The sequence below is a fragment of the Drosophila yakuba genome, chromosome 3L (assembly GCF_016746365.2).
Source record: "Drosophila yakuba strain Tai18E2 chromosome 3L, Prin_Dyak_Tai18E2_2.1, whole genome shotgun sequence".
Lineage (NCBI taxonomy): Eukaryota > Metazoa > Arthropoda > Insecta > Diptera > Drosophilidae > Drosophila > Drosophila yakuba.
In genome coordinates this window covers 13,631,028-13,646,241 of record NC_052529.2, presented here as the reverse complement: position 1 = coordinate 13,646,241, position 15,214 = coordinate 13,631,028, and the positions used below count along the sequence as shown (strand labels likewise).

Sequence of the window (15,214 nt, the reverse complement as noted above, 5' to 3'; positions counted from 1 at the left end):
TTATTCTTTAAATCATAATTTCTTTTACTTTAATGTAAACTGATATATTTGCAGTTCTTCGGGTTTTCAATCAGATTATTATTCAATGGGTTAGTGGCCTTTAATAATTTAATTTAATTTAATTTAATAAATAAAAGTTCATGATTTATATTTTATTTGCATTATATTTCAAAAACTCTTAATGTAAAATAAGCTAATAGTGCAAAATCAATTTAAAAACTAATAAATGTGTCTGCAGCACTGATTTAACATTTAGTGAAAAGCCGAACACCTCTTTGCACTCCACTGATAAGGTCCACCCTAGCGGATAATGCGTTAGTGCTTGTTGTTTACCGGCATGTCCCAAGTCGAAAAGGCTCTGGATGTTCTGCTCCAGGAAGCAGAGGAACTGTGCATCGGGAGCAGCGTAGTGGAGCTGGACAGGATCCCGACTGCCCTGGAGTTTTGTCGCGACTTCTACTCCAAAAACCAGCCGGTGGTCATACGCAAGGCACTCGATTGGCCCGCAATTGGGAAATGGACGCCGGAGTACCTGATCGAGGCTCTCGGGGACAGGAGCGTGGATGTGGCAATCACTCCGAACGGCTACGCCGATGGCTTGGCCTCCCAAAAGGGACAGGAGTTCTTTGTTCTGCCGCTGGAGACGAAAATGAAGCTGTCAGAGCTGGTCCGTCGTCTGGATGATCCCGCAGGTGCTGTCCACTACATACAGAAGCAGAACTCCAACCTCAGTGTGGACCTACCGGAACTGGCTGCTGATCTGCGGGTCAGTGATCTCGACTTTGGCCAGCAGTCCTTTAACAAACCGCCCGATGCCGTCAACTTTTGGCTGGGCGACGAGCGCGCTGTGACCTCCATGCACAAGGATCCCTACGAGAACCTGTACTGCGTGATATCCGGTTACAAGGACTTCGTCCTCATCCCGCCGCACCAGCTTAGCTGTGTACCCCGAGGAATTTACCCTACAGGCGTTTACAAGACCTCAGAGAGTGGTCAGTTCTACATTGAACCCTTGAGGGATGAGGACGGCACCGATCAGTTCACGGAATGGGTCAGCATAGATCCCCTGGCACCCAACCTGGCCAAATATCCGGAGTACGCACGGGCAAAGCCCCTGAAAGTACGCGTTAACGCCGGAGACATCCTGTACCTGCCCAACTACTGGTTCCACCATGTGTCCCAAAGCCACAAGTGCATCGCGGTGAACTTCTGGTACGACCTGGACTACGATAGCCGCTACTGCTACTACCGAATGTTGGAGCAGATGACCTCCACAAGGAAGGACTAGTAAAATCCCAAAAAGAATGTCTTCTCAGGAATTAATAAGTAAATTCAAACCGTTCTTGTTTTCAGTGTATTTATATATATTATTGTTACATAATTTAATGTTAAATAAAAAACTGATAGCCAAAATGAATTGTGAACTATGTATAAGGACACGACCATAAAAGATTTGTCTTTTGCGAAATTCGTAAATGAAGTGTGAAATATCCGTATAAATGATGACTGGTTAAATTAGGAATGTTTGCTTTGTTGGGTTATTCTGTAGCCTATTCTAGACTGACGTCCTGCTTTTCTGCGCCCGCAGGCTCCGCTGCAGCCTGGCCATCTGCTTCCTCACCGGGATTTTCGTTGTTCTCGCACTCCAGGTCACCCGTTCCCGACGAGGAGACATTCTTTTGGTCCGCCTCGGCCAGGTCTGCATCGTTATTGGAGTCCTGCGACTGGGATTGCGACTGCTCGCGCACCCGTTGGTTCTTCTGCTTGGCCGGACAGGCAACAGTGGGTGGCACCTTCGACTTGGCCTTGCAGCTGTCCTGCGGCTGTTCCACTACAAACAGCTGCTCCAAATAGGAACGGTACCAAAGCAGAAACTCGTCACGCTGTCGTGGCATGTCCATCTTTTTGATCTTGGCATAAATTCGCTTGGGCGAAATAAGTGGCGAGCTGGCGGTCGAATTTTGGGCAGCAGTGGCCGTCAGCTTTGACACCTCTGCCAGTAGGGAGTCATTGATGACGGTGTTGTTGTGCGTCTGGTTGCGAATGCGTTTGATAATGTACTCGATCAGTTCGTGGTCCGGTGCCAGTTCCATGCTGGTCCCTGGTGCCGATCCCGATCCCGATCCAGAGGCATGTTCTACTTTCCCCTCGAGCATTTGCTGGTTAGGAAGACGCAAAGATGAGTTAATCGAACCAGTGTGCGAAACCCTTTCTTACCTCTTTGTTCTCGGTCCTAAGTGAAGAGGAAACAGCAGAAGCACTGTCCTCCACGTCTTCCACGTCCAGGTGCTGTCCGTTCTGTGCATTGACCACACTTGGCTGCTTCACTGGCGTTCCCTTTTCGTCCTCGGGCCGATCGTTGTCTAGCTGTTGACGCATAACCTCCAGCGGCGTCTCACTGCGACTCTCGGTGGCCTCCACGTCGGCTGTGGGCTCGTTCTCCTCCTGGTTGAGAGCTTTCCGCAGGCCGTGTGGTTCCTGTGGCTGCTGCAGTTGCTGATTTTGTTGCTGTTGCTGCTGCTGCTGCTCGAAGAGTGTCTCCAGCCGGCGGTAGACATCCTCCTTAATGGATTCATAAAACTTTGTGGTGAACTTGTCGTTCTTGAGCGCGTTAACCAGCAGATTTCGATTCAGTTCTTCGGAGGCCGTTTCCTCGGTGTGCTCCATGGCATTCGACTCGTCCGCGGGTGGGACTTCTTGGCCGATGGTAGGAGTAGTGTCCACTGGAGTAATCTGGGGTAACTCGATGTAGTCCATGTAATGAGCTGGAAGCTCAAAGTCGAATCGAAGGTGTCGCTGCTGCAAAGGAGTCAGCGACACAGTCGAAGTGGTGGGCTTTGCTGGCACTTTGTTGCGCTGATACAGCGGACTGTTGCCATAGTTTACGTTCATGTTGAGATTCGAGGAACTAGCCTGCTCGGGCTCCTCATCCCGCAGCGTGGAAAGCTGAGGACGGCGACGATTGCGACGTCGCCCGGAGCCAAATATGACGTTATCATGGTTCTCCTCCACCTCGTCCATATCCTCATCGTCGTGGTCGCGAATGTGAGCTGTATCATCGCGCCAGTCCCGTTTTCTGCCCGAGCTGCCGCTGTTGTTGAGATTATTGCTGCCATTGGGGCTGTTGCCATGCAAAGCGGTTAGTGGCGCCTCGAAAAAGTGACGACGCGGCTGCTGGTGTGTCAAACCGCCACGTGTAGTGGGCGGAAGCAACTGGGGCGGCTGAAAGTAGCTGGGACGTGCCCGTTGTCGGCGGTACTGCTGGTGGTCCACGTTCAGCTCTTCGTTGCTTTTATTTGATAAGAGATTCTGGCGCGAATGGCTGGAAAAGCGCACAGATATTAATGGGTTAATGCAAGCGGGTAGCAAATAATCAAGCATAATATAGTTTTTGGATTTATTATATCCTTATGAATTTAAATAGACATCGTTCTTATTGTCAAACAGATCGTTTTTGGGAATTGAAATTCGTCAGACTTGCAAAACTTTGTTAGTACTTGGGGTTAATCTTGGGTTAGTCACTTTCAACTCTGTTAATGGAACACTATTCTGCAACGCTCGTTGCACTTACCGGTGCACAGAATTGAAAATGAACTCTTTACAATAGTTTTATTCAATTTTTATTGCTTTTGACCCTTTTCCATTAAACAACCATTAAAAAATCCATCACCAATGTTATAAAGCTTTACCTGCGGAAGTTGTCCCAGTAGTTGTTGGCTCGGTTTCCGGGTGGCACTTGGTTGTTTAGCGTGATACCGCCACCAGGTGCTCCTCCCCCAGCTGCTCCCTCGGGCAACGAGTGTAGATTGTTGGCATGCTGGTTCTGGGTTCGAAGATTCGAGTTGTTCTGATGGATCGTGTTGTTGTGGTGGTTCATGAAGATGGGACCTGGACTTGAGCGGTAAGTAGGCGGCGACAGGGGTGTCTCGTTGTTGAAATGCGTCGGCGGTGGCGGGGGAGCAGCATTGTTGAGGAACGGCTGTGCCTGGTGCTGCTGCTGTTGATGATGATGCGATTCTGCCCCGGTGCGATGACAGCTGCGCTGGTAGTTACTAAAGGCGCTCTGGTGGGCACCAAAGTTAAATAGCTGCTCAGACTGAGCTCGACTGCTTCCCAGGCACAGATTGTTCGGCATCTGACCCATTCCAGGACCCACTGGAGGCGGTACTGACTCCGAGCGCAAGCCAAAGCTGTGATCCTGGCATGCAACAACATTGAAGCGATCCTGGAGCTGTGATAAGACACATAAATTAGTCATCGATAAAGCCGAAATCTCCTAGATTCTCTTACCGTATGTAGCTGGTGGTTGAGGTTGTCTATCTCGCGCTGCTGATGCCACAGGGTCTGGTTGCACTGGCACACTGAGTTGATAAGCATTTGCTGTGTCTGCATGAACTGCTGCAACAACACTGCGTCGGTAGAGGCGTTCGATCCGGAGCCATTTGAGGAGCCAACCTGTGGAGCTGCTGGTGGCTGCTTAAACTCTGTGCCGGCGCTGGAGCTCGGCTGACCATAAACGGGCTGCTGTCCATGCCACGAACTTCCAGAGTTGTGTGATGCTAAGGGAATACATACATCTTCTTAGTAAGGAAATGTAATTGTCGCCTTTGTAGCCAGCATTAAAGACTTACCCCATATTCCAGGCACTGGTTGCATGGGGGGCGGCATGTACTGCGATCTATTGCTGCTGGAGGGTAGGCTGTCATTACCCAGGGATAGCGTATCAAGCGTTACATTTAGATCATCTTCGTTTAGCGTGGACGGAGGAGCAGGCGGCGGCGGAGCTTGCTGTGGGGCAACGTTGGGCTGCTGACCGCGTCGTTGCTCCACCACTGTGCTGGCGGATGCAGCCCTCTTCAGTGTCGCAGAGGAAGCGGTGCGTACGTTAGCAAAGTACTTATCGCTGTCAGTGTCGTCGTTTCCCTCGTCATCCGCCTCCGATGTGGTGTTGTTGCTGGCTACGTAGCGCTGCTCCAGTTCCCGCTGCTTTTGCTCGTATTCCTTGCGCAGGCGCTCGCACTGCAAGCGCAGTTCATCGCGCAGTTGTTCCTTGGTCGGCGTAGCCTGAAGAGAAGTATCCACCTCGGATGGATCCTCGTCTTCGGTCATCTGCTGCTGCCTCATGGGGGTGGGAGTCGGCGTAAGACTGTTTCTTTTGAGTGCATCCTCGCCCATTTGTACGGCAGCTGCCGCCTGCTGCTTGCGGCGTTCGATCTCTGCCTTTAGGGCGAGTATACGGTCGCGCTCCTTTTGCAAGCTGGCTGCTTCCGCTCGCAGCTCGGACGTAACATCGTTCAGAGCGAAAACGCGTTGGGCAATCTCAGCAGGCAATTCGCGTTCCACGCTAGTCCTTTCTTCACTTCGCCGCTCCAAGGTGGAGCCCATACTGGGGGTACTCTCCTCGATCTGGCTAACAGTGTGCAGCATTCCCTTAAGTCTGGCCATCTGAGCCTTGAGTGCTTCTATATCTGCCGTCTTCTGGTTGATCATTGCCTGTGCGTGAAGTGCTCGTTGAGCTGCATTGGCCGCCTCCTGGCGTATGATGGGTACGTTTCTCTGATACTCCACTGGCACTACACGCTCCTTGGGAGGCTCTGGTGCAGGTGCTGGCTTTGGAGGAGGCGTGGGAGTCTCCTCTTTGATGGTCCTAGCCGTCTCCCTGGCCGTACGATTGATGCTGTTTAGTTCGTCCACCAAGTTGCGCATATCCTCACGTTGGGTGCGCAGTGATTCCAGTTTCTCCTGCAAAGCTTGCTGCTCGGCTAGGATCTCGGGGCCATCATCGCCAAGCACCGAGCTCAGTTCGTTCTGGTTGTGGATAAAGGCGGTGAGATTCTTCATGCGCCCCACCAGCGACGCCATGTCGTTCTGCACCTGCTGCACGGACTCGTATTTGGGGGCTTCTCCCCCATTGGCATTGTGTGGCAAGCGATCAGCGTGTTGACGTAACTGCTCCATTTCGTTAAGGTGAGACTTGGCCAAGTTCTGGATGTGTAGCAGCTTCGCCTGCTCGTCGTGCAGGTGCTGCATGTTCCTATTAGAGGCCTCCAAACGCTGCTGCAACTCATCGAAGCTGGGCGTGGTATCGGGCGTTGGCGTTTCCATGACGCTGTGCAGGGACTGAATGGACTGGGCGCGGTTGTCGCTCATCTGCAAGGTCCAAAGGGTTTGGGTTATGAAAGGCAGACTTTTAGATTTATTAAGCAACCAACCTCGCTTAATGCAACATCCTCCAGGCTGGTCGAATTGACGATGCCCTCACCCTGTTCCGAACCTGGGTTGATTTCGTGGACCATGTTGTTCGTCTGGAAAAAGAATTAAAAGGAATTAAGTTTCAGTTGAAGATTAAGTACAGCATATAATATGACATAAAAGAAATGTAATATGTTAATTTAATTTATCATAACTCTTATACAAAGCTTTCAAACTCACCTCTTGAACCTTTACACTCTGTTGCTGTCTGCTATTCAGGTTCTCGTCTAACCCAAGCAGGGCACGCAACACGTCAACCTGCGAGCGAGCACCTTCGGTCCTGGGAGCCAAATGGTGCACACCAAGGAGTCGGTGAACGAGTTGTTGCAGTCCAGCGGGGGTCAGTGGCGGGGTCTGCTCCTCGGTGCCACTCAAGTTGCCGTTTCCGTTGCTGGTAGTTGCGTTCGGGATGACCACACCTACTGTGGCATTCGGGGGCGTCGATTGACGCAATCGCAGCAAAGCCGACGAAGATGAGGGGGCGCCTGTGCTATTAGATGACGAGGATGGCTGGTGCTGAACCCTCTGGACCGGACGGACGGGGAATCGATAGCGCTGCTGCTGTTCCTGCAGTTGCTCTGTAATGGAAAGTAGCCAATGATCAGAATGGATGTTTAGGTCCATTGCTAAATACTGCGCTGCGAACTACATCATCTCAGTGGGCGTTTATTTTCGTGCGCGTCTTATTTTTAGAACATGAACTGGCGCACCGATTTTTGTGTGGGCCAGGCCGATCACTTGGCCAGGTGCGGATATTGGAAATTGCTCAATGAGATGTGTATTCCTTAACGCTTTCAGGACTATTACCTGCTGAATCGTAGTTGCCGTGTTCGGCGGCCAGTTGACGCAGTGCCTCGCGCTGCTGTTGCTGCTGTGCAGGCGACCTGGAATCCTTGCTAGATAGCTGCTGCTCCGCCGGCGAGCGATTCTTGGAGTTTGTGATGCGTGCTCGCTGAAGGAGATCCTTTAGGCAACAGTAAATGAAGATTAGCAGAAAGACCAGCAAGAGGATGGCGGTAATTTTGCTGATTTTAGGTCTATATATATATCTATTTCAGATATATATATATATTCAGAGGTAAGGGCGCTGCTCTGGCCGATCGAAATTCGTTGTCCGCAGTGGTTGCGTTCGCTTTCGCTACTGAGCCAGCGGATAACGAATTTCCGCAGGCCGTGATGAGTGCAAAGTGTATTTATAAATCAAAGAAGAGAAAGATCTTGGTTGTCTGCTCTTCTAGAGGATTTGCCATGGCAACCGGACGCCTAACTCACGTTCAGAGTTTTCAGCGTCTCCCGCTGCAGGGGCTCCACAAGGTCCAGGTCCGGTTCGCCCAGGTGCTCCTGCTGCCGCCGAGAGCGCGCCGACCGGCTGGATGTCGCGGATGCACTGGATCCGGCCGTGGATGCTCCGTTTACGGGCGTTTGTTGTTTAGGCACCGCACCGGTTGCCCCGCCCACCGAGCTGTTGTTGTTGCTGCTGCCGTTGCTGCGGGCACTGGCGCTGGCGCTGCCTTGGTCCACAGCTACCTTGGGCGGCGGCGCCATTAGAAAATATATATATTTGCGTACAAAAAACGACGCTATAAAAATGAAAAAATCCTCTTTTTCGTACTCCCACTTTGTTTTTTGCTTTGCACACTCTGACAGCTGTTCCGTGCCAGGGCTGGCAGCTAACTACCAGCCTGCCGAGGTGCGGTCACACTGGCAAGCGGCATTTTTGAAATTTAATAAATTTATTCTATTCTATTAAAAATAAATGTTTTCTTAATTTTTGTTAAAATTAAAATGTTTTCTTATAAAATAAAAAAAATAAATGCCTTTGGTGTATATAATAATAACGCACAACCTAATATCTTTTAGGGATAAGTATTTATTTGGAGACTATTTATAATATGTTCCTTGGATAATACACATTCTATGACTATGTGCCTATTTGCCCTGCTTGCGCTGGATGATGTCCTCCTTGAGGGCCCTAATCCGATCCCGCTCCGCCCGCAGACCCTCCGCTTGGCCACGCAGATCACTGGTGAAGTCCGTGAACATGTTGAGCATGGAATTCAGGAGCTCTGCGTTGTCAGGAGGAGTGGACGACGTTGATGGGTTCTCTGCTTGGGCACTCTCCACGGCCTCAACGGACTCTCCACTGGCCACTCGAACCTCGGAGGAGGTGGTCTGCCTGTTGGTCTGGACGGAGGTGGTGCTCTGCACCTGCACCGTTTGCCTGGAGGACATGTGCTGCTCAATCATCTTGGTGGTGTCCACCATGTTTTGCACGCGCTTAAACTGCGCTTTCAGGTTGGCAATCTCGTTCAGCTTTGCCTGCAGATAACTGGCCTGCTCCTCCTTGTCCGCGTCGCCCTCTTCCTCGACAGATGGTGCCTCTTCCTGGTTGGTGGAGTCTGCCGGCGGACTGGAGGATGAGGCAACTGATGCCGTCTCCGCTGAAGATTCTACCTGGTAATGCTCCTCCACCTCCTCGGTGGTTTCACGCACTTGACGGCGCTGCGCATTCAGAAGGGTCAGCTCAGCGGCTCGCAGGCGCAGTGTCTCCATCTCCTCGAGCAACTGGCGGTGCTCCTCCTGCATCTCCTGCAGCTGTCTGTTGGAAGCAGCTAGGCGCTTAAAAAAAAAAAAATATAATAAGTTTGGAAAAATTATGAAACATTTGGTCATTCATAATTCATAGATTATACAAAAATGAATGTATGTACATATGTATTAAAATTTCTATTATTTAGTTTACAGGTATAGAAGATGCTGGCTACTCGAATTTCATTTTAACTGAAACATCTAGATACTTTAGGCTTATAGGCGTGACTCACTTTGTTGTCTAAAAGGAATGTGTCACGGTACGTATTTATATTTTATTTATATTTTAAAGATGTTTAAGTAACATGGGTCTTGGAATTCCCGGAAGACTCCAGCTTACCTCGCTTAAGGCGGCATTGTCCCCATTTTGGGGCCTATTCAGTTCGTTGACCATTTTCTAGGTTCCTGCGGAGAAGAGGGAATAATTGAATTGGTGTTATGTATATCGTGCACGTTGATTATTTTCTCAATACAAACAAAGGCCCACCGCTAGGCACTGTCTATAAATAAATGGCTCTTTGTTAAATTGTTTTTCAGTTAGAATAGTGTCAGTCATCTTGGCATTCTTGAAGACAAAACTAACAAGTGCACTTATGAAAATGTACACCACAATACACAAAGTATAATATAAGCGAAAATTGTACTTTTTAATTATGTTCGATCCTCCGAGCGATGAGCTGTGCACAGAGAGATGCCCAAGTTTCCACTGAAACGAAGTGCCGAATACGAAAATGTTTTGAAACGTTTTCGTGTGTATGTAGAATTTTCAGAACCAGCCGACACGCTTTTCCACAGCAATTTGAAAGTCTACAAAAGAGAAATTTTAGGAGGTTTTATAAAAATTTTTAAAAATAATGAAATATTTGTTTTAAGTGTAGCAGAAGATGCTAAAAAAAAGTTTATAGAAAGTTAAAATCAATTTATATAATAAAATATATAAAGATATAAAAATAATCATATAATAATATATAATAGATAAGTAGGATAGAACCACTGTGTAAATGTAAATCAATTGAATGAAGATTTAGTTGAAAATACTGATCCAAATTTAGAACTCCAAGAGTCATAGTCTTTCCCACCAATTCATTTGCCAGTTGTTTGCAATGTGTACATCGATATAGTGATAAGATAATCTGAGGCTTGAACCTTATAAAGGTACATTTTCACGAAAGAAAAGATTCAGTTGAATAAAAAGCAGACAATGAGTGGAGGTGTGTGAGTCAGGAGTAGGAATACATCAATATTATAATGTTTTGGTTTTGCAGTAATATGGTATTTTATCTGCCTAATATGTGGAGTTCTTGGAGCAAGTACCAACGACTGGGAGGGCTCTGGAACAACAGATAGCACCATAGAAACGGATTCTACTACTACTACTTCAACTTCTTCCGGAGTGGAAAATGGTCTGATAACCGGCAACTTAAGTCTCTGCGGGAATGTGGCGGATAATGTGTTTCTACCCTTTGTTGGTGACTGCAATAGTTACTACCTCTGTCGCTGTGAGTTGGATGCCTATCATCTTAGTATTTTGGAATCTTCATTAGAAAGTGTTTATTCTTTAGCTGGTGAAGCCATAGAACTGCAATGCGAGTTTCCCTACGAGTTTAATGCGAATACCCAGAGCTGTGTGAATCCCGGCGAGGCTGATTGTTTGCCCACCTGCGAGGCCTTCCATTTCAGCACCTTCAGTTACCAGAGAACCTGTACGAGGTACGTGCTGTGCTACTACGGCAAACCTGTTCTACGGCAGTGCCAGGATGGCCTTCAGTACAACTCTGCAACAGATCGCTGTGATTTCCCCCAAAATGTGGATTGCGTGGAGTCCGAGTGCTCCATCTACTCCAATGCGTATCATCTGCGCTATGTGCCCAGCAAGGTATCCTGCGATAAGTACTTCCTCTGCGGCAACGGAATTCCCAGGGAGCAAACCTGTACCGCTGGCCTCCACTTCAGCACTAAGTGCGATTGCTGCGATATTCCATCGAAATCGGACTGCCAGGTGATGCAGAAATAACAGTACACTCTTAAGAGGCATCGTTGAATAAACCCTTTACCTTTTAGATCCAAGCTGAGCAAAGAAAAGTGCGGCAGCACCTGGTTCTTTCACCTCGCACTACTACAGGAATCTGCCCCCCATCCGGTGTCCATTTCTATGTCCACGAGTCTCGACAGGATGCCTATTACTACTGCGTGGAGGGTCATGGCTTGGTTCTGGATTGTTCCCCGGGTCTTTGGTACGATCCCAAGGTTCAGGAGTGCCGCGAACCCCATAATGTGGGGTTGTAACTCTACCCCACTTTGTCAACGATTTTTCTTTTATTAAATTTTTTGTGATTTTTGATGATGAATTTTGAATATTGGCGGAAAATCGATTTTCTGTTTTTTGCGACTATAAACATTAGTATTTTGATCTGAACATTTGAAATATTGGTCCAAATATGGAATGTCATATCTTGTTGAGTTCGTAATTAAATTTCCAATCGAACTGTGTTTTCAAAAAAAATTGAATTTTTTTCACGTTTTTTTGTAATTTTTGATGATGTAATTTGAATATTGGCCGAAAACCGTTTTTTTTTGTTTTTTGCGACTATAAATATGAGGATTTTGATCAGAACATTCGAAATATTAATCCGAATATAGACTCTTTAAAGAATAATGCAGAGTAATGAAAATATTAGGTTGGTTGAAATCGTAGTGGATCTTTATTTCGAGTAACTAGAAGCCCACGAATGTTGGTTCCCGGCACTCCCCGCGCTTGGCATCGAAAACCAGACCGGGTGTGCAGTCCAAGGTGACTCCACGACCATTCAGGCAGTAGTAGTACGCATCCTGACGCTTCTGGTGGGCAATGAAGTGGGCGCCCTCCGACGGACACTCGATGTCGGCACTGCGTGGGGGAGCTCTGGCGAACGGCAGGATATTCCGCTGAAGGCTCTCCACCTGAAAGAAATAAAGAGTTTTTAATGTGGCTCACTGAAGAGTTAAGATACCGAAAACACCCACCGTGCAGTTGACCTTCGAGGGGAAGTCACAGCTTTGGGTGCTTGGATTGTACTGCAGACCACTTGTGCAGTTCTGAACCTGAGGAAGACCGTCCATGCAAATGTAGTACTTGTCACAGCGAGCTTTGCTGGCAATGTAAACGATGTCATCCGGGTTGTTATTCCGGCTGCACAGGTTGTCCACGCAGTCGACGTATTGCGGATAGTCACAGCGATCGGTCAGCGCATTGTATTGCAGTCCATCGGAGCACTGGCGGATCACCGGAGTGCCGTCGAAGCAGAGAACGTACTTGGTGCAGGTGCGATCGTAGCAGAAGGATGACAGACCACGGTTCTTACAGGATCCAATACAGGTCACCTCCATCAGTGGCACACATTCCTGATCCCTTGCATCGAAGAAGTAGTCCTCAGGGCATTCACGGGGCACAGCCACCTCATCTGGGAAGCGAGGGATCAGGGTGAACTAGATATCCACTGGTGTTGTTGGTAACTTACTCATGCACAGGTAGTACTTGCTGCAGTTGCCCACCTGCGGCACAAAGAGATTGCTGACCACATTGGAGCAGACATTGATATCCCCATCCGCAGCGCTACAGCTTCCAATCAGGGCAACCAGTGCCAGAAGGGTCAGGCGATTCATCACTTTGGTAAATAAACCAAGTTAGCTCATTTCGGTTCCATAACTGCGACTTATACTCACTATTCAAGGTTGGGTCCCCGAGGTTACTACTTACTTACCTCGAAAAAGCCCTCCATTTATAGGCAAACCCACTTGCCACTCAATCTCCGCTTTGTTTTGATTCCCTGCGAATTGCGAACCTTATCAGATGTGGATGCATGTTTCCATGTGGTAATTGGATTGTTCTTCCTCATTCAAATTCGGCGGTCGGAGATAAGTTTGAAGTACAAGAGCCAATATTCAGGAACATTTACCTAGTCAGTCATTAGCAAACACGTGTAGTGATGAGTCACAGTTCATCTACCCACGGATCTTCCAAGATCCAATGTAATTGTTACAAGTGTTCGGTATATTTGGATAGGAGGTCCTATTAGTTTGAAGATCAAATTGTTAAGCTTTCAAGTAGAAAAGTGTAGATTTAGCAGGAAATATATTTTGAACTTTTACTTAAATTTTGCTTACAGGACGGATTCAAATCCAAATTGAATTAATTATTCTATGAAAAGCTTGTATTGTGTAATATTCTAATCGCAATTGCGCAGTAATAAATTTAGTGGTTTAAATATTCGTGCACTCAAGTGATAAAAAACTAAACGTGAAAGGAAATTAAAACACTTTTCATTGATATCCACGAGTTCTGAGAACCAGACTATTTAAAGCAATTCGAATTCGGTTATCATCGTGATGTTTGGTGGTTGAAAGATTGAAAGTCGAAATGTTTGCAGAAATAATGGCGTAGTTTTCCAATAGAGAAATCGTGTGCCGAAATAACCGCATTGATAAGTGTAAGTTGCCAAAAAACTCATTATACCACGAAAGAGAGTTGATATAAAATGAATATTTTCCGCGCTGATAGCGAACAGTTGCGATACACAGTTCAAACTATCCAGGAGTAAGTTGCTCAGCAATGGGACTACCTTTAATTCATTACCTAATAATCCGGAATTTTTAAAAGTGAAGTGGCTATTAAACAGGCCTCTACTATTGATCATTTTGATGGTTCATCAGAGCCAGGCCGACGAAGATCTTGTGGTGGCCCCCAGTCCAGACGACGATGGCGAGGACTTGGTTGTCCAGGATAAGAATGATTACGATATGTACAACAACACCCAAATAAATGTCTGCGGCAATGTGGCGGATGGAGTTTATTTGCCCTACGTTGGAAATTGCTCTAAATATATCGAGTGTGAAAGTTAGTTTTATTATATATGATTTAAATAGCTCATTATATTTTAGAGCAACAGAAAATCAGTTGCTCTGGAATTATTTTTGATTCATTATAAGTTCGTTAACTAAACATTGAGTGCTTTTTTAGACAACACAATAAAGGAAGTAGGCAGCTGCATGGACTTGGCAAAGGATAATTCACAGATTTGCGATCCAACCAAGCCATGTGAGCTAGGGTACGATCCTGTTCTCCAGGTGTGCACCTACATGGAGAAGGTACAGTGCCTGCCCACCTGTGAGTCGTACCGATTGAGCAGCTTCTGCTACGACAACACCTGTACCAAGTACGTGCTCTGCTACTACGGAAAACCTGTGCTACGCCAATGCCACGATGGACTCCAGTACAACAACGAGACGGATCGCTGCGACTTCCCCGAGTACGTGGACTGTGTGGCCAACGACTGCTCCGCCACCTTCCAGCCAGAGGACATCATCTACCTGGGCAGCAAGGCCTCCTGCAGCAAGTACTTCGTCTGTTCCAATGGCCATCCGTGGGAACAGGAGTGTGCTCCTGGCTTGGCCTACAATCCCAGCTGCAAGTGCTGCGACTTTGCCGAGAATGTCAACTGTAGGGTGAGTAGGGAAAAATTGATTTACTTATTTAGTTATATATTTTCACATTGATAGCTTTTGTGCATGGAAGTATCTGTCTAAAGAGTTTTTTAACTTGAGTTACAAAACAGGTTTTCTTATTTATTTCTTAATATTTCCAGATTAATTCTGCAGCCAGGAATATTCTGCCATATTCCCGAACCCCTTTGCGTCGTGCTGACATTAAGTGTCCCCTAATGGGAACTCACTTTTTCCCACACAAATCCCGCCGAGATGCATACTACTATTGCGTCGAGGGACGCGGAGTCACACTGGACTGCACTCCAGGTCTTTACTTCGATCCCAAAGTTGAGGAGTGCCGCATGCCGGAATTCGTTGGTGTCTAACTGACCTTGGGAATAAAAATAAACACAACCTGTTGCCCCTTGCTTTTGCTTTTTTCGATTAACTAAGAAGTGAAGTGCCCATTTGTGAATTTAATAAGTGATCAACATTTGAAATGTGGCTTTTATCTTCAAATGTGGGGAAGAAATGTATTTTTAAAGAATATATTACATTTTTAGTATAGGTAAATAGGTACATATATTTAACAGGCTTTTTGCTAGCCTTATCTACCCAAGAAAGTCCCAGTAGTATAAGTAAAGAACAAATTGGGTACTTGGTAGTAAAACAAAATACATCGGTTTAATAATAAATTGTACGTTACAATTTGAATTGGATTGTCTGTTCACAATGGTGTTTTCTACAAGGCGCATGTGCGGTGCAGCCACTCTGTTTATTTTTCAAAAAAGAGAGAAAGAGTGCTCCACAGAGCCCCCATTCATGCTCTTCCGATGGCGAACGCCAACCACCCGCTTGCCCACCAAGTGGCACGGCCACATATACAGAAAGCAAAAACAAAACGCTGTCTGAT

At 47.0% G+C, this 15,214-nt stretch overlaps 6 protein-coding genes across 6 annotated transcripts; 3 read left to right on the top strand and 3 right to left on the bottom strand.

Moving 5' to 3' along the window:
- The first annotated feature begins 299 nt into the window (after window positions 1–299).
- LOC6534021 (bifunctional peptidase and (3S)-lysyl hydroxylase Jmjd7) lies at window positions 300–1,515 on the top strand. The gene has a single exon (XM_002094672.4). It carries the CDS (start codon window positions 338–340, stop codon window positions 1,286–1,288), a length of 951 nt encoding a protein of 316 aa, XP_002094708.1. The 5' UTR covers window positions 300–337; the 3' UTR covers window positions 1,289–1,515.
- On the bottom strand, window positions 1,371–7,880 carry LOC6534020. The gene is made up of 9 exons (XM_002094671.3): window positions 7,525–7,880; window positions 7,060–7,216; window positions 6,433–6,830; window positions 6,213–6,305; window positions 4,632–6,150; window positions 4,291–4,559; window positions 3,690–4,231; window positions 2,218–3,322; window positions 1,371–2,159 (listed from the first exon to the last, which is right to left on the bottom strand). The coding sequence occupies exons 1-9, from the start codon at window positions 7,795–7,797 to the stop codon at window positions 1,551–1,553; spliced, it is 4,965 nt and encodes a 1,654-aa protein (XP_002094707.1). The 5' UTR covers window positions 7,798–7,880; the 3' UTR covers window positions 1,371–1,550.
- A 222-nt stretch (window positions 7,881–8,102) lies between these two features.
- Window positions 8,103–9,567, bottom strand: LOC6534019. Its single transcript, XM_002094670.3, has 3 exons — window positions 9,486–9,567; window positions 9,182–9,246; window positions 8,103–8,871 (listed from the first exon to the last, which is right to left on the bottom strand). The coding sequence occupies exons 2-3, from the start codon at window positions 9,233–9,235 to the stop codon at window positions 8,182–8,184; spliced, it is 744 nt and encodes a 247-aa protein (XP_002094706.1). The 5' UTR covers window positions 9,236–9,246; window positions 9,486–9,567; the 3' UTR covers window positions 8,103–8,181.
- Window positions 9,568–10,042: 475 nt separating this feature from the next.
- On the top strand, window positions 10,043–11,220 carry LOC6534018. Its single transcript, XM_002094669.3, has 4 exons — window positions 10,043–10,052; window positions 10,107–10,340; window positions 10,404–10,840; window positions 10,903–11,220. The coding sequence occupies exons 1-4, from the start codon at window positions 10,043–10,045 to the stop codon at window positions 11,125–11,127; spliced, it is 906 nt and encodes a 301-aa protein (XP_002094705.1). The 3' UTR covers window positions 11,128–11,220.
- Window positions 11,221–11,520: 300 nt separating this feature from the next.
- On the bottom strand, window positions 11,521–12,635 carry LOC6534017 (protein obstructor-E). The gene is made up of 4 exons (XM_002094668.3): window positions 12,544–12,635; window positions 12,339–12,485; window positions 11,845–12,281; window positions 11,521–11,781 (listed from the first exon to the last, which is right to left on the bottom strand). Coding segments are annotated over exons 1-4 (810 nt in total). The 5' UTR covers window positions 12,545–12,635; the 3' UTR covers window positions 11,521–11,556.
- A 740-nt stretch (window positions 12,636–13,375) lies between these two features.
- On the top strand, window positions 13,376–14,728 carry LOC6534016 (protein obstructor-E). The gene is made up of 4 exons (XM_002094667.3): window positions 13,376–13,414; window positions 13,478–13,714; window positions 13,838–14,322; window positions 14,463–14,728. Coding segments are annotated over exons 1-4 (948 nt in total). The 5' UTR covers window positions 13,376–13,413; the 3' UTR covers window positions 14,688–14,728.
- Window positions 14,729–15,214: the final 486 nt, after the last annotated feature.

What these genes read in the sequence shown, in the direction of transcription:
- LOC6534016 (XM_002094667.3), top strand. An exon ending in TAAATATATCGAGTGTGAAA is followed by an intron (nt 13,715 to 13,837) that starts GTTAGTTTTATT and finishes GTGCTTTTTTAG; the next exon opens with ACAACACAATAAAGGAAGTA. An exon ending in CCGAGAATGTCAACTGTAGG is followed by an intron (nt 14,323 to 14,462) that starts GTGAGTAGGGAA and finishes TAATATTTCCAG; the next exon opens with ATTAATTCTGCAGCCAGGAA.
- LOC6534017 (XM_002094668.3), bottom strand. An exon ending in CAAGTACTACCTGTGCATGA is followed by an intron (nt 12,282 to 12,338) that starts GTAAGTTACCAA and finishes CTCGCTTCCCAG; the next exon opens with ATGAGGTGGCTGTGCCCCGT. An exon ending in CCTCGAAGGTCAACTGCACG is followed by an intron (nt 11,782 to 11,844) that starts GTGGGTGTTTTC and finishes TATTTCTTTCAG; the next exon opens with GTGGAGAGCCTTCAGCGGAA.
- LOC6534021 (XM_002094672.4), top strand. Translation starts at nt 338, where the DNA reads ATGTCCCAAGTCGAAAAGGCTCTGGATGTTCTGCTCCAGGAAGCAGAG.
- LOC6534019 (XM_002094670.3), bottom strand. Translation starts at nt 9,235, where the DNA reads ATGGTCAACGAACTGAATAGGCCCCAAAATGGGGACAATGCCGCCTTA. An exon ending in ACAATGCCGCCTTAAGCGAG is followed by an intron (nt 8,872 to 9,181) that starts GTAAGCTGGAGT and finishes TTTTTTTTTAAG; the next exon opens with CGCCTAGCTGCTTCCAACAG.
- LOC6534018 (XM_002094669.3), top strand. An exon ending in TAGTTACTACCTCTGTCGCT is followed by an intron (nt 10,341 to 10,403) that starts GTGAGTTGGATG and finishes TTTATTCTTTAG; the next exon opens with CTGGTGAAGCCATAGAACTG. An exon ending in CATCGAAATCGGACTGCCAG is followed by an intron (nt 10,841 to 10,902) that starts GTGATGCAGAAA and finishes TTTACCTTTTAG; the next exon opens with ATCCAAGCTGAGCAAAGAAA.
- LOC6534020 (XM_002094671.3), bottom strand. Translation starts at nt 7,797, where the DNA reads ATGGCGCCGCCGCCCAAGGTAGCTGTGGACCAAGGCAGCGCCAGCGCC. An exon ending in TCAACCACCAGCTACATACG is followed by an intron (nt 4,232 to 4,290) that starts GTAAGAGAATCT and finishes GTCTTATCACAG; the next exon opens with CTCCAGGATCGCTTCAATGT. An exon ending in TTAGGACCGAGAACAAAGAG is followed by an intron (nt 2,160 to 2,217) that starts GTAAGAAAGGGT and finishes CTTCCTAACCAG; the next exon opens with CAAATGCTCGAGGGGAAAGT.